Genomic DNA, 16,746 nt, shown 5'->3' with positions numbered 1-16,746 from the left:
CCGGTCGTCGATTATCATTCCCAAATGCTTCAGTGCTTCTTCGATGCAATCGCGTGCCCTGCAATGCTGATCTGCATCCGCGGAATCGCTCTGCAGTTGCTTAGCAACAATACCTTCGTCAAGCTTTTTGCAGCTTGATCCCGTTCATTCAGCTCTCGGTCGCGTCTATTGTTTCCGTCACCGACACCTTCACTTCTTCAAGTATCTCCCATCATCATTAGTGACATGTAGTCCGCGAAACCCACGATTTTCACAATCCTGAGAAGTCTTTTTGTTAAGACCCCATTGTACATCCCGTTGCAAAGAGTTGGCCCTGAGGAACGCCCGCTGTGACTCGCATTGACTTCTGCCCTTCGCTAGTCTCGTACAGCAGCACTCTGCACTGGTATTAGCTCTTCAAAATCTGGCATAGATAGTCGGGAACCCTCATTCTTTGCAGCGCTGCAGCGATCCCGAGCAAGCCAATAACTACTGGCTTACGATCGATCATCTGCTCGATTATTTAGGTATTTAAAGCCACCTGTCTGATGGTCGTTTCCGTCCGCTGGAGCACTTTGACCTCTGCGTGCAGTCTTTCGCAAGATGGCCCATCTCCCTGCATTTCCTGTACATCCCGGATCTATACGTGCCTTTCAAACTCCTGCCAAATGTGCAAAGCCCAAATACGTGAATGATTTCTCCGTTTGTTTATTCACTCGTGAGGTGACTCTTGACGGGTATCTCGACCATCAAACCGTAACTTTGCCTACCCCCAGCGCTTTGTCGCTAGCGGTTACCGGTAAACGCATTTCTCCGTATCCCTTCTTTAACCGGATCGTCACGTGCACCTCGCCCAGGTTACACTGCTGCTTCAGTGCACCTCTCAGCTCATCTTACGTCGTGATTTCACCCAGGTCCTTGCACACACTCACCAGCTCCGGGTTTAAGGTTTTAACTGCTGCCTTTTCACCTATTGATTTTGTAATAGTCTCCTGCAAGGTATGCCTGATTCTTACCATGTTTTTCCCCAAATTCCTTAGCTCCGCGTCCTCTCTGACCTTCTTGAGTAGCGCTGCATAAGTCGTTGTGTCATTGGTTTTGACGAGCATGGCTTCTCCCTTGGGCGCCTTCTGACGAGCCGGAGGTATTCTTTTCCTCTTCTGCTCCCCTTTTCGCTTTTCCTTCTGCTTTTGCTGATTCCCGTGTTTCTTCTTCCGACCTACAACGGTACTCCAGCTTTCTTCCTGTTGGGTGACGTCCTTTTCTTCGCCAACAACAGCATCCTCGAGCGTCTGCTTCTTGGGCCCTCCTGCTCTTACGTCTCCTGGTGATGTTCTTGTCCTCTTTGGAGTCACGAAAACTGGTGTGTTCTCCACTCCAATCTGCTTCTCTTTCCCCTGCTTCGGAGGAGCTAGGAAGATAGCCCCTTAGAAGACGTCAATGCTCGCTCGGCTACATCAGCCCTTCGAGTTACCATGTAATACTCCTTGCAGACACTAGCGCCTTTCGGATTCTGAGAACCATCTACTCCGTTTCTCGCGTCCACAAACTTATGGAACTCCTCCACCAAATACTTCGCTGCCACTACTTTTGGTTTCTCTGGAGTGTAACTCATCCCGCTCTGCACTGGCTGTTTTTGCTGCACCCGCTGCTGTTTCTCCTTCTCCTGCTCTTACTGAATGAGTTCAGTAGCTGCTTTTGGTGGTAACCTCTCCAAACCACCTCTGGCGAACGAATCCGCCACGTCTGCTCCGTATGTGTGTTTTTTGTTTTTCTCCATTTTATTGGTTCCCATCACCGGGCCGCTATCTCCACTCGTTGTACGTAATCACCTCTTGTGATCCCATGATTATTTATGCAGCAGGGATGTCATGCTAGGGTTGATACTATCGTTCGTGGGGAGTAGTGTTCAAAACCGCATCGGCGTAAAATCGGGAATAGCCCAACCGAACCTAGTACCAGAAACTAAATGGTGACGAGTTTTGAACGTAGCCGGAGACTTGCAGGGTTTTGTTGGGACGGAGGCAGCCGTGCTGTTAGCCCACTCGCTATTTCAAGGCGGTGTCATCCTTCCTTACTCAGGGAGTAGAACAGCACGCCTGTCAGCCCAAAGTCGCCACCCAATTCATGATCCGTGTCCTGTTCATTGACGCTCGCCATGGCAAGTATGCCGTAATCAGGATATTACTGGCGTCGATTCTGATGGCCCGGTTGGCACTCCATTTGGACTAGGGTGCGTTTACTGCTAAGATCTTTGATTACTGAAATCTTAGGATCTTAGCAAAAACGGCACAGACTCGCTTCGTCGTAGCTGCTTTCGGAGTTATGGCTTTTTAGAGCTTCAACATAGCCCAATCCAAACCCCACCATATCCTAGCAAGACTCCCCATCTCGCAATAGGTCCGAGGGGGGGGGGTCGTTAAGCCCCTGGACTCCTATCGTTCCTGTCCCTGCTACCCCCTTGTATGTGTGTGTTTTTCTTTTTTTTTCAATGGAGAATGCAATTTACGCACTAACCCAGTACACGTGCAATTAGTAGATGCCAAGCTACCACATGGGGTGTACTGGAGTGTCGGGCTCTCATGGTGACACCATGACTAGGTAATACCGACTAAACTCCGTTGGGCACCGCCATTGTTCCCCCCAGGGACTACCTCTCGGTATTACTTCTGGGGGGATGGCTGTACTTGATGTACTCACTCACTCTTGCTCACGCGTTCATACATCCTGTATGAGGCTAATTCGGGTGCTCTCTCGGTCACACCCTGATTCACTCTCTAACACTCCACATGAGGCTTACTTTTGTGCTCATCTCTATCACGCCATGTGAGGCTTACTTTTGTGCTCACCTCTAACATACCATGTGAGGCTGACTTGGATGCTCACCTTATCACCTGATTCACTCTCGATCATACCACTCTATTACACCTCTGTCCCTCCCCCTGGCATCCCATGTGGGACATTTTTCTTAGGCCCCACTTCTGACATACCGTGTGAGGCTTACTTGGGCGCTCACCGTTTTCATACCTTGTGAGGCTTACTTTTGTGCTAACCACACCCTTGTATGTGTGCATGTATGTATGTGTCAAATAAACTCATTCAATTTTCTGAGAGATTGCTGAGCAAGTTCCCATATACAATAGTACCACCAGGATGGCCAAATGATGCAATACATATTAAAATGTATGCAAAATTACTTGGATTTGCGGCTCTGGATCGCTAATGACCAATCGAAAAGCTTTAAACACATTGGCCGCCTATGACGGTTCTTGATGCCCTCGGTGAACTTGCCAAACTCCCATGTTAATATCCCATCTATTTCTCAGCGACATTTTTTTACCAATTTTTACAAACAACTTTCAAATGAAAGATATAACACTCCTATTAATTTCTATTGAATTTTATTCATATCTGACTTTTGGTTCCGGAATTATAGATTGGTTAGAACGGTCACACAGGAATTTCCCATATAAACCGTAACAATCGTAAAACCTCAGAGGTTAAAAATTTACTGAAATGGACATCAAATTACTTCGCTTCGCAGATCTATAAGTTATTTTCCACTATCGACAATTCCGGAACTTCCAGGGGACAAGCCCATGGCAGAAATCGATGCCTATTTTGAAATCCAAGATGGCGAGTTTTGATTCAAATTCTCTATGACCTACGCAACATGGGCATTTTCGGAATGGGATAATTATAATGTGGATATAGATACGATTTTGTCTACCCCCGATTTTACCAACTTTTTGACCCGATTTTGTCAGTCTCATATGAAAAAAATGACGTCCCTCTTTACCATGAGAACCGATTGGTTCTCTAGGTTCTCATTGGTAAAGACGGTTAAGTCTATCTTTGCAGTTAGACATGTTGAATTTTAATAAGAATAAGAATGTGAAGCAAACTTTTTTACGAACTAATTCAATTTACGAACCCTCGGTTTGGTTCGTAAATGGAGGTTCCAGTGTATGTAATTGAAGGTATATATATGGTTGGTTCAACCTTCCATCAACCCCCCCCCCCCCCCCCCCTCTCCTTTCAAAGTTTCGTTGGCCGCATTTACCACCATAAAAGCACAGAGAACAGACATACATGATCGAACGAATATATTAATGAAACGTGAGTAAACATTTGAATTAATATACGATAAAACACTAGCGCCGCCACACCAACTTATCCCAACTAAACTAATAATTCAATTTTTGGTCTTTTGACTTAAGTGTCAATAACTTATTTAGGACCCAACTATCCGTCAAATACATTCCGGAACTGGTTCGAAATCCTGAATGGACTCAGTATGGAATCTTGCTCAAAGAAAACAACCGATTCCGACTCAATCGGTTGATGCATTTGAGCTGGAATTCATACTGAACCCACTCAGAAGTCCGAACCGATTCCGGACTGGTTTGACTGGGTTGAGGTATAATCGCTGTCAATTCACTCGAACTTAGCCACTAAAAAGCATGACGACAGTAGTGCACCTGGTGAAGATATCCCAACTACCTTCGAAACCGTTAGGGATTTTTACACAAGTTGAATGCTGAAGATGGACGTCTGTTCTCTGTGATTAAAGGTTCCGGCAATCCCGGGAAACTGACCGTCTTTCAAAATTAATAAACTTACACTAGTTTCTCAAAGAATATTGAGGCGATTTTCACAAAATTAGTCACATATGATCGGGATATTATCACTATAGACTGCTATAAAATTTCGTATGGATCGGTTATATGGTTGCGGAAATATAAACTGAATCGTCCGATCACGTATGAAATTCCCATATAAGCAGGAACAAAAAAAATGTTTTCAAATGGGGACCATTTATTTTTGATGCCCAGTGCACAGTGGTCCAGGAAGCGAAATTAGCGGGAAACAATTGTTAACGCATTCATCTTTAGGTTTAGAGATTTGGTCTCTTAGAAACATTTATTGTGCGTGACAAACTGCATCTTTTGGCTGAAACGGTTTTAGGGTGGTCCTTAAAATGTCAAAGTTGTAGATATTATTTCAAATTATAGTTCAGAGAGAATGATACTTTCTTCTGCAATATTCTAGAACAATCAATTCTGAGCAACTTTGTTGAAGATACTAACTTTGTATCTCAAACCGTTTTCATTTTATAGTGAGTTCCATGTCATAACTTAGGGTGTCTCTCAAAAATGCAGTTTTCTCCGTACAGTTTTTTAATATGATTTTTCTCACAAAAGTACTCTTCAGTGTACTTTTAGAGCATGATTAGAGGCAACTTTTGCTGAAGAAAGAAAAATTTTATCTTGTCTGGTTCAAAAGTTATACTTAATTTTCACTTAAAAATACGCCCTTTTCAAATGTCGATATCTCAAAAGGGGGCAAACGAAAATTGATAATTTTGATTGCATTTGAAAGGCTGTACTTTTGCCTACAATTTTATTGAAAAATTGGAGAACGCTTTTTTGTCTTTCCCAAATAAATCAAATTTTAGTAAAAGCATTTTTGCGTATAATCCTACAGCGCTCATATTAAAAAATATTTGTTTTACGCTGATTCTGTGAATTCTTGTCAAGACTTTTCAATGATCACATACATTTGCAGGCTTTTCATAATGCAGATATGGTGAAGACCACCAATCACCAATGACTTGACCTATAATTTGCTTCCAATTATTGCCAAGATTTCCCAAAATCTACACAAATTTACAATCGATTTCGTTCATTTGCAGGAACAGTTTTAGCAGGTAGCAGTATCAAGATCTGCAATCTACTAACCACAAACCAAAAAACAAAATTGACCTTCATATAACAGTAGAATCATTCAAGTACTTTAAAACGACTCTCGTAGATTTGGTAGACCACTCTGCAAAGCGCTTAATTGAGTACATCAAGTGCAATACTGAAACCCAGAAACTAAGCATGATTTTGATTATCAAATGGGGAACTGATGAGAGTTCGACTCATTGCAGCTAAGATGTTTGGTAACGATTCCCAGTATTACACACACTAGCAGTAATCTTTAAAAGACGCGCTTATTGTGGTTTTCAAATCATCAAACTAATCTTCTACTACAAAAATTAATGGGTATGATCCAATATTCATCGACGAAGATGAAAACAGAGAATTGCGCGAATGCAACAATTCCTATATACAGTATGTAAAAAATTAAAGACACCCCTTTATCGCTTCAGTAGTTTTGGTCATAGGAAAGGTTTGTTGTATTGTACCACGAGAATTCTTTTAAAATTTTTGATTTACCGTTTCACAGCCAACAAAAAAAAAACTGAATAAGTTAGTCGTCGTAATAATGTGTGGCAGTCTAGTAGTGGTAATGGGATTAAATAGAAAAGAACGAGGGTGTCTTTAAGTATTTTACATACTGTACACTTAGGCTTCTTTATGTAGGGGATGTGCGCATAAAAAACCGCCTAAAAAGACTTCAGTGTATATTTGCATTTTCGATAGCTCCATTATTGTTGGTGGTATGGTAGGGTGGAAGTAAGAGGAAAGCGATTCTAGTTTCTATTGCACTCGCATACAAGTTATTTAATATACTGGTTCTCAAGAATAAAGCAAATATATTGACCCCAACGCATTGATCATAATTTATATGCATTTCAACGATTGTACATAGGTCGAGTAATTAATGATAGAGTGCGCCACCCTAACGAGCGAGCCCAAAATAGGGTCATCACCCTATTTGCAATATGAAAAGCCTGCAAATGTATGTGATCCTTGAAAAGTCTTGACAAGAATTCACAGAATCCGCGTAAAACAAATATTTTTTATTATGAGCGCTGTAGAATTATACGCAAAAATGCTTTTACTAAAATTTGATTTATTTGAGAAAGACAAAAAAGCGTTCTCCAATTTTTCAATATATTGTAGGCAAAAGTACAGCTTTTCAAATACAATCAAAATTATCAATTTTTGTTTGCCCCCTTTTGAGATATCGACATTTGAAAAGGGCGTATTTTTAAGTGAAAATTAAGTATAACTTTTGAACCAGACAAGATAAAATTTTTCTTTCTTCAGCAAAAGTTGCCTCTAATCATGCTCTAAAAGTACACTGAAAAGTACTTTTGTGAGAAAAATCATATTAAAAAACTGTACGGAGAAAACTGCTTTTTTGAGAGACACCCTAAGTTATGACATGGAACTCACTATAAAATGAAAACGGTTTGAGATACAAAGTTAGTATCTTCAACAAAGTTGCTCAGAATTGATTGTTCTAGAATATTGCAGAAGAAAGTATCATTCTCTCTGAACTATAATTTGAAATAATATCTACAACTTTGACATTTTAAGGACCACCCTAAAACCGTTTCAGCCAAAAGATGCAGTTTGTCACGCACAATAAATGTTTCTAAGACACCAAATCTCTAAACCTAAAGATGAATGCGTTAACAATTGTTTCCCGCTAATTTCGCTTCCTGGACCACTGTGCAGTGCCTTTAAAATGCATGAAACGTAGAGATGTAATGTCATCAAAAATATTTTTTTTTTTTCAAAAATCGACTTTCCCGTCGGTCGCTATTGGCTTTTTTATAGATCGGACTTCCGGTTCCAGAGTTACGGGTCTAAGAGAGTGATCACATAGCAAATTCCGATAAAACTGGTTCCACCATGATATCAAAATGATGCAAAACTCATTAAAATGGATGCAAAATTACTTGGATTTTCCAGTCTAGATCAACAATGACTAACTAAAGTTGCTTTGACCATGTTGGCCACCTACGACAGTTCTTGATTACATATAAGCAGGAACTGGAGAATATTCAAATTTGTATTTTCGATGCCAAATGACTTTAAAATGCATGAAACGTCGAGATTTGATGGAATCTAGAAAAAAAATGATTGACGAAAATTGACTTTTTTTGGATTTTGGCACATTATGCCTTACTTAGGGTGTTGAGCTCATTTACGCCATGTTTCTATTATCACCTTACGCATTTGAAACCGTTGGTTAGAGCAGTGTCTGCCATCTTTGTTTAACGCTTTGAGTCAAATGATTGTAGGCCGAGAAATTAATGAATTAGTGAGGCACCCTGCTTAGTATGGTGAACATAGGCTCTTTACCCTATATAGAAAGGCTATGTAATAACTCTGAACATCGCCAACCTAGTCCCGGCCAATTTTTTTGACTGCGAAAGGTTTTCTGTATGTTAACAGGGGCGTAGCTAGGGGTATGCGATGAAGGGTTGACCATCCCATTACACCCCCCCCCCTCTCCCAACAAACTACCCCACCACAGATCCCCCTCAAACAACCACTTCATCCAGCTTCTTCAGAACAACCCCTCTCTCATCCTAATCACCTTCACCCAGTAGGCATTCCAAGATATGTATGCTGGGGGCGGTTCGCTTGTGGGTTATGCATCCTGTTCACACACATTGGCAACATTGAGCTAATGCTAACTAAGCCAATTAAATATTATACATTTTTGTTTGAAGCAGGGGAGGATCCAGAATAAAATTTCCTAGTAGGTCTGAAATTTTTATTTTGAAGTGAACACATTACGTAATAAGCAATAACCGCAATTAATAAAAAATCAGTGAAAAATTTTGTTTGAGTTGATTTTAAGTTTGGAACTACTTTAAAATTGAAACTAATGTAAAATAGCTTAGGGGGCGGGTATAGCGTAGTTGGTAAGTCGATTACCTTTTACGCAAGTTAAAACCTCTTTAATGGAAATGAGAAAAAATGAAATAAAATTTCTTAACAAGTTCAAAATTTTCGGCGGGGATCGGACCTCCCGGATCCTCCTCCTGGATCCTCCGCTGATTTCAAGTTTTTCAGAGTCAACACATATCATCTCAAGTGTCAATTAATTGTATGTATACTGAAGTCTTTTTTATGCGGTACGTTTTTTCCGCTTTAAAAAAATTTAGTGTAAGTGTAAATCGTACTGAATATGTGATAGACGGTGAATTGAAACAGATTTGTATGGTATTTGTGTATCAACCTCCTTAAAATGTTTCCTTTAACTCAACCTTTTCAAATGATGATGATCTAAAAATAAAGAATAATTAATAATAACTCAATTTCAAATCATAGGCTTTATTGTCGGCCAGTCCGTGAGCAAATGAATCCCAAATTAAACTTTTCATAACTAGGTATCCGTCAGCAACTTTAATAAAAATAAATATATGCCCTCTAATGTCACCTGGAAGCCTGCGGACACCACCCATGAGAGTAAACTAAATATTTATGTACCGAACCGTATGGTGACACGGACGAAATAATTGACTTCCTCTATATATCGAAATTTTCAAAAAACCAGCATTTTTTTAATTGCCGATACTTCGACAATAAGCACTACTGAAACAAAAATTGCCGGAGAGAAGGAATCCGTACAAAAAGACAGCCAATAGCAACAGCAACATTATGTACATTGAATCAAGAAAGAATGATGTACACATAGTAAATATTCGATGCAACTGACAGGACTGAGCGATTACCTGAATGAACTATCAGTTAACCGGACTAAACTGAGCTCGAGAGCGTCAGGCCGAATACCGGACGCTTCGCCGGATAGAACTGCGCAGTTACTTCAGTTAATCGTACAGACATGACGTCACACATGAAAAACTGAGCGGAAAACTGAACGTGTGTGGGGCCCTTTATAATACAAATTATGCCTTTGGTTGTTGTGGTTCAACACGCGTAGTCGTCCATTCGCCTCGATCTCTTTTCGTTCTCCAACCGTTTCGTCCAATTTTCGATGATAATTCGACCATTGTGTGCCCGTCACGATTGATATGGTCGACATAGGAATTTCCAAAAAAATAACCATTGTACATATGGGCATTTGGAAACGATGAGTGAATCCACATGTGAATATGTCTCGTTGGCGTGTTTCATCTCCGATAGTTTAATAAACTCAAGTCCTCTCCACAACAAATTAATTGAATACCTTGGGTTGCTTTCTGTAACTGTAAACAGAAAACACTCATAGACGGACGCAAGCACTCACCATCGACTTCCTTTCGATGCATGTTCCCTCACTGTGATGACAACACACACTGTTATTGACACAATGTGAGTGCCACTGCGAAATTTGTTCTCTCATTTCGCACTTTTTCTCATATTTCTTCGGTTCAATTCGATGAAAATCTCACTGAGACAGTCAGTTACAAAAATGATCGTCGTTATCGTCAATTTTTCATTCAGAAGCATGTTTGCTAATCAAGGTTGGCTTTTTTTATCAAGCAATATTAGGTTTTCTAAATACGTTACCTGATCACCTTTTTGATATTATCTGTTTACAGTTTATTTTCTCAGCGTGATTGCCATTTATTGATTTTTTCTTTCCAAATTAAATGATAATGAAATACCATTGCTCATAGCATAGCAAATCATAAACTAGTTATAGAAATGCATTTCGAGCTCCTCTCATCAGAATCCGACACCAACTTAATGACAGGACTAAGCTAGCGACGGAATCCGGAATCGTCACTAAGTTAATGTCGGATTCTCATGTGAGGACCTCGAATCGCATCTCCATAACTTATTTAGTTTTAGATTTTGTGCCCCTTCCAAATGTGGTTTAAAACAAGTTTTTCCTCAGCAGATAAACGTAATTTTTACCTAACTTTTTCTCCACTAAGTAGAAATATATCATATTGTAAATCATTCCGTATGAATGAAACATAATAGAAGGTACAACATATACAACGGTTCTAAATAAAAAATTATTTTGTGCATTGTGTTTGGAACCAAAGCGACTCCATCGAATTTCTAAATCATAAGAAGCCTTCTTTCGCCAATGTACTATGCAGTGTGCTAGAATGAAAGTAAATGTGAATGCTGAAACACCGTGAGTTCCAGCTCCTATAGAACTGTTAGTGCAATTGCAAGACGTTCCACGATGTTGAAGCGTTTTCGTTTTTCCTGGTGCTACACCGTTATAGTGCAAAAAGCTACACCAAAGGTTAAATGAGTGTAACACCAACTGTACCAATGTAATACTTCGCACAAAACAAATTGTTCCTAATATATACTACTGCTTACTGATTGATGAAGCACATAGCAGAAGAGTATAATCAAATCTTTCCAAGCTTGTGTCGGATTACTTCCTGTTTCATCGGGTTCTGTAACGAAAGACCAATTCATCTCATACAGAGCTCACGTTTCTACATCTAACCTGCTGACATGCTGACGCGGAAAGCAAAGCGTCTGCATGGTGTTTTGCTGCGTTCGCCGACGATTCGTTTCGTTAGTGCATTGTTCTCCGCGCAAGCATGTCAACGGTTCTAGAAAATTTTGAATCGCAGTAGGCACAGGCAGTGCAAGAAAAAGTGACGAAAAGCAAAACAACAAATTGATTCAGCATTCAGTCCCGTGTGGATGTATTAGCTTCGCTGAGTAAATATATTTTAAACATAATTCGCATAACTATCTCTACCGTTTCTAGGCTGTGTTCGTGGATTACTGTTCTTCATCTGAGTAAATTATCAGCTATTCAGCATTCCGGCCAAGTAACTCGTGCTGTTGTCCAGACGAATAAAGAAGTAAGAGAGAAACCAATGGAAAATGTACATTTTTGTTTATTTCTGTCTATCAGTGCCATCAGTTGTAGTATAGCTCACGGAAATAATGAAAAAAGCCCGCCGGTATGTTGGCTGCTGATAGTTTGACTGCTGAATCTTTTTTTAGTTCAATGAATAGCGTGCTGGTTTCGAATCCATTTGGTTTATTTTGTACATATAAATTACAGCGCAATGATAATTCAAAATTAAAAAATTTTGATTTTGAAGCTTATAACTAGGATAACTATATACATATTATACATTCAAAAATAGCGTAGTCAGTCTGCGATAACTTTGGTTGAACTATGGATATGTCTTAAAATTTTTATTTTGCATTGTAACTTTTCCAGTCGTACAGTGTTGGTAGTACCTTTTCAAACAAATCTTTGTTGAGTTTGATGAGTAATACGTCTTCTAATACCTCATCAGAGATTCCTGTTCGTAGATCAGACAAAAGTAAGCCTAAAGCACTGAAAGCTCGTTCTACCGATACTTGGCTCGCGGGAGTAGCAAGTACCACTATTGCTACAGCATAAAGTTGAGGATGAGAAGTTTTGCGAGCGGTCCAATGATTCCAAACGTTGTAATCATGCGGCTGGCGTGGTTCTATTTCTAGCATTTTTAGTTGCTGTAGTAAAGGCGATGAAATTTTTGAGGAAGACGCACCCAACGATCCGCCGAACATTTCGGTTAAAAAATTGGTTGTATCGTCGAAATCCGTACACTTAGAGTCACTGCTTGTAGCGACTGGTGAGGACTCTGATGGTTTTAAAGATTGTATCCGGTCCCAGATACCAATTATATAATTCTAAAAATGAAAATTATATATATTTGAACACGTTGTTTCTATTAGAACGATTAGTATTTACCTGTACGTTATTGTTTTCGTCTGGTGTAAAGACTGTTGAGTGTAGAAAATTAAACCGGGGGTCTAAGTAGAGAGCTGATTTGAAGGCCATATTTTCTTTCAAAACGGCAATACGTCGATTCAGGGATTCCAGTAACGGTTCAGAAAATCTGTTATTCGCGAGTGTTTTGATGTCCTTGATAGCTAATAGCCATTGCAAGTAAAAATCCGAAAATGTTTGATGGTTGAGCTGCATAAGTTTAGTAGTAACGTACAACGGTTTAAAGGCAGCTTCATACTCTTTCATGTACTCCCAATCTTCTTCATTCAGGGCTGAAATTTGCATAACAAGTATATATAAGTGTACGTTGCAAAAATGTTTTAATCTAGATATGCAAAAGACAGTGACACTTACAAAGTTCAGGAAATTGCTCGACTAGACTAGTGAAGAATGATTCCTGCTGAATGATGCTCCTTATCATAACGTATTTACCACTCCATCTGGTGGGTGACCACAACGGAGGATACGATGCTTTGTTGACGTCGAAGGAACTTTTGTATTTGATCTTTTTTACACTTTTTACGAAGTCAGTGATGCATTTCACGTTAGGGTCTGTGTTTCTGACAACATCATTTAACGCTAGCTGTAACGTGTGAGCAGCACATCGAACGATATTGAAATGTGTACTGAGTTCCGTCGTTAAAGCCTCTACTAGATCATCTCGCCTAGAGTCGTCTTCCATTCCGTCCGACTGCATGTTACCATTGGATTGTATCGTATACGTGAAATGTTCCTGAAGTTGTTTTGCAGCAGATAGCATGTTTGCACCGTTGTCGGAGGTAATGGAAAAAATCTGGTCAATCGACACGTCATATCGGCTAAGAACGTCGAGAACTTTCCTTTTCAGAAACTTCGCTGTTTGGCTCTCGCGTACCTCAACCATACCTAACAAGAAAATGCGATTAAATTTCGGTTTCAAGTACATTTTTATTGGTACTTACACAAGGTTCGAATAACTACCTGGTCTGCCATTTGGTATTGAGCGTTGATACCAAGAATATGCCGATTGTGTTTCGATGCCGAATCGATTTTAAGAGATACCAATCGGTTTGCCATTTCTTCTTTTAGTCTATCGATTATTTTAACTGATACTGCATGTGCGTGGGTTTTGATGTTTTGTCTATTTACTTTCACATTGACCGCTTCTGAAATCGGGTCCAGTAGCATTCGAAGCCCTTCCCATTCGAAGCATCGCATTGGTAGATTATGGCAAATGACTAGCTTCAAACAAGCTTCAATAAAATTGTGAGCATCAATCGCCACCGGTCGTTTTGCAACTGGACGCTTCATTTTTGCTACGCCATCAGAGTCGTTGAGAAGTCCTCGAACTTTTGCTGCTTCCGGATGCTTTAGTCGAAAATGTCGAGTAAAGTTACCGGCATCGTAGTTATTCTGAAAATAACCACAATTCCCATTCTCGTCTATATAGCATTTGAAAACTCCTTCCGAAATTTTAACACATTCCCGAGTGATCGATGCAAACGAACGCTTTGTTGCCTTTTTCGCCTTTTCCATTTTAAAACCTCGAAATCGAACAATCTTCACGGTAAGAAGTGTACAAGCCAAATAAAATAGCGCGAAGCACACACAGCAGAGAGTATGAAAAGTGAGTTACATTCGCATCAGTGGCAGTGCTGTCAAATTTTATCTCACTTCACACATATACGTTGTTGCCACTCACGGACTTCAGTTTTGGTTGTTTGAGTTGTATCAACTTAAAATTACGATCGTTTTGGTTCGTGACTGAACTTTTACGCACAGTTTGAAAATTTATTGATACTCATGACTTTTTGCAACCCTGACCTTGAGCATACTTGGGATGATTCTACTCCATACGATGTATAGCCAAGCCAAGCCGTGATTCGCGATGGCGGTTTTAGTGTGAATGCAGCTTTTGTTTGCAAGCTTTGGTATTGTTCGTTGCAATGGCGTCTCCGAATGGCGTTATGCACTGGGAAGATTTCCAGCCTCGTAGATGATAGGTTTTGTGATGCCGTGATGCATGGAATCATGAACGATGCGAATATAGACTTCAAGAAGCTCCAGTTCTTGCGCAGCCAAAACATATACTCCTCTTGTCCGGTATCGAATCCAGCATATGGTCGAAGGTGATGTAAGAAAATTGCACAAAATCCAATGCTGCTGTTCTGTAGCGTGGGCTGCAGTATGGTCAATGCTAATGACACTCCTCGTTTCACGACTGTAATTCCCGATTATATTCCGAAACGTTCCAAGGTAGTTCCAAGTGGTATCAGTTGAGCAGAATAACCAAAAACTACCGCCAATGATGAATAATGATGTGTATAGCGTACATGTTTGGCTCCTATGTCCCCGAAAATTGTTAGAGTTTATTAGGCCTATTGTTGGAGTGTACGAATGCAATGGCGTCCAGTGAAAAGGCATGCGTTACGTTTGATCACCGATTATGGATTAGCTTGCGGTGGAAATTTACCGGTCCTAATCCGGTTTGAAGGACCATAATTTCGGGGACCAGCCTAGCCCTCTTCGATAGCTCAATTGATGTTTCTAGACTCCTGACATCGATTAGGGTTGAAAAGATCCAAACGGGTAAAATGGCATGTGTTTTGCAACGACCATATTTTGTTCCATTATTGGTCTGTATTGTCGGAATCGACGTTTGGAGGTAAAAGGCCTCCAGTAAAACAAACACACGCAATATACACAATACATAACGGACATACACTATATATTTTAACATTAACTATATTTTAACTTAACTAAACTACATGCAAACAAGCAAAAGACAATTTAAAACTGAGATGCGCATGCTAGCATCTTGACCGTCCTCCTTTATAATCTGGACCGGACTGGCTAGTCGCTTTATCCTCTCGGGGTAGTAAACCGACAAAAACTCTCGGTATCAAAAAATCCATCTAGTCATATCATAGTTATAAGCGTACAAACCTTACATAGTTTCGTTACATAGCAGATATTTTGAATTTTGGAATGTTACCGAGCCCCAAATAGTGGAGTGAGACATTTTTAATGTCAAAAATTCAGATGTAAACTGCTGTAGCTGAATTCGCAACCAATCTGGTATCGCTTATTCTATTGAATAATGGCGAAAGTTCACCTTTCGAATGATACTTTTCTACGATTACCACACTATGGCAGAACATTATCGAGGCATAAACCTATGTTTATTTCTAATACCAATTATTATACAATATTTATACCTTCCCTTCCGCAGGATCTCTCCGACGGGCGTGAGTTCATGGCAGTTCCGTGTGTAAACTACTTTGACGACACGAAACCACCACCGTGCATTTACTCAACGGAGCGCATCCCGTCCGAGGGTGTCCACCTTAATCTGGACACGGATTTTCTGTGCGGTTGCGACTGCGAAGACGATTGTATCGATAAAACCCGTTGCCAGTGCTGGCAGCTCACGATCGCCGGCGCTAAGTTTGGCAATCCAAGCACATCGATTGACAACATCGGTTACGTGTACAAGCGCCTGCAGGAGACGGTGGTGACGGGGATTTACGAGTGCAATGCCCGGTGTAAATGTAACAGCAGCTGTTTGAATCGAGTGGTACAGCATCCGCTGCAGACGAAGCTGCAGGTGTTTAAAACAAGCAATCGGGGCTGGGGTATCCGCTGCTTGAATGATGTTTCGAAGGGAAGCTTCATCTGTATCTACTCGGGACATCTGCTGACCGAGGAAGCAGGAAACATGATCTGTCAGATGAACGCTAATAAAGCGGGTGATGAGTATTTTGCCGATTTGGATTATATCGAAACGGTCGAGCAGTTGAAGGAAGGCTACGAAACGGATGTGGTTGAGTCCGAGAGCGAAGCCGACAGCGATGAAGCAGATTACGATTCAAAGCGAGATTCCGATGCTTCGGATGACGAATTCAAGACAAACTGCAACCCTTCAAATGCCGTAGTTAAAACAAGATCCCAGGCCAGAAGGGATAATACGAGAAGAGCGGAAGCGAAGGCGGAAAAGGTAAGCGACATAACCGTGCATGATATTGATTAAAAACTAATATTTTACTAAATTTCTTTAGATGAAACTTAATAAAAAGAAGGAAGATACCAAGGCCGGATCCGATGACGGTAACTGAGAAGATTTTTGCTTACATTCAAAGTTTATTTTAAATAAATTCCAACTATTTTATCAACAGAGCGTGAAATGGTGAACTTGGTTCCGGATTCCGAGATGATGCCAAAGAGCGATGAATCGAATTCTGCGATGAAGTATCGCTCCGTCCGTAAGCTCTTTGGGAAACATGAACAAATCTACATTATGGACGCGAAAAAGTCCGGAAATTTAGGACGATACTTTAATGTAAGACTATATCGGTTATTTTTTTTAACAATTTACTAATCAAA

General features: G+C 40.3%; 1 protein-coding gene across 1 annotated transcript in view; it reads left to right on the top strand.

The window, feature by feature from the left end:
* The window catches only part of LOC131678936 (histone-lysine N-methyltransferase eggless), a 32,503-nt gene that overhangs the window by 15,398 nt on the left and 359 nt on the right, over window positions 1–16,746 (top strand). Inside the window, exons 7-9 of the mRNA XM_058959390.1 lie at window positions 15,596–16,360; window positions 16,422–16,470; window positions 16,539–16,702. Coding sequence (XP_058815373.1) covers window positions 15,596–16,360; window positions 16,422–16,470; window positions 16,539–16,702 — 978 coding nt within the window. The remainder of the gene's footprint in view (window positions 1–15,595; window positions 16,361–16,421; window positions 16,471–16,538; window positions 16,703–16,746) is intronic.

The sequence above is a fragment of the Topomyia yanbarensis genome, chromosome 2 (assembly GCF_030247195.1).
Source record: "Topomyia yanbarensis strain Yona2022 chromosome 2, ASM3024719v1, whole genome shotgun sequence".
Classification (NCBI taxonomy): domain Eukaryota; kingdom Metazoa; phylum Arthropoda; class Insecta; order Diptera; family Culicidae; genus Topomyia; species Topomyia yanbarensis.
Note: the sequence above shows the minus strand (reverse complement) of the source record. Positions and strands in the feature narration are given on the sequence as shown.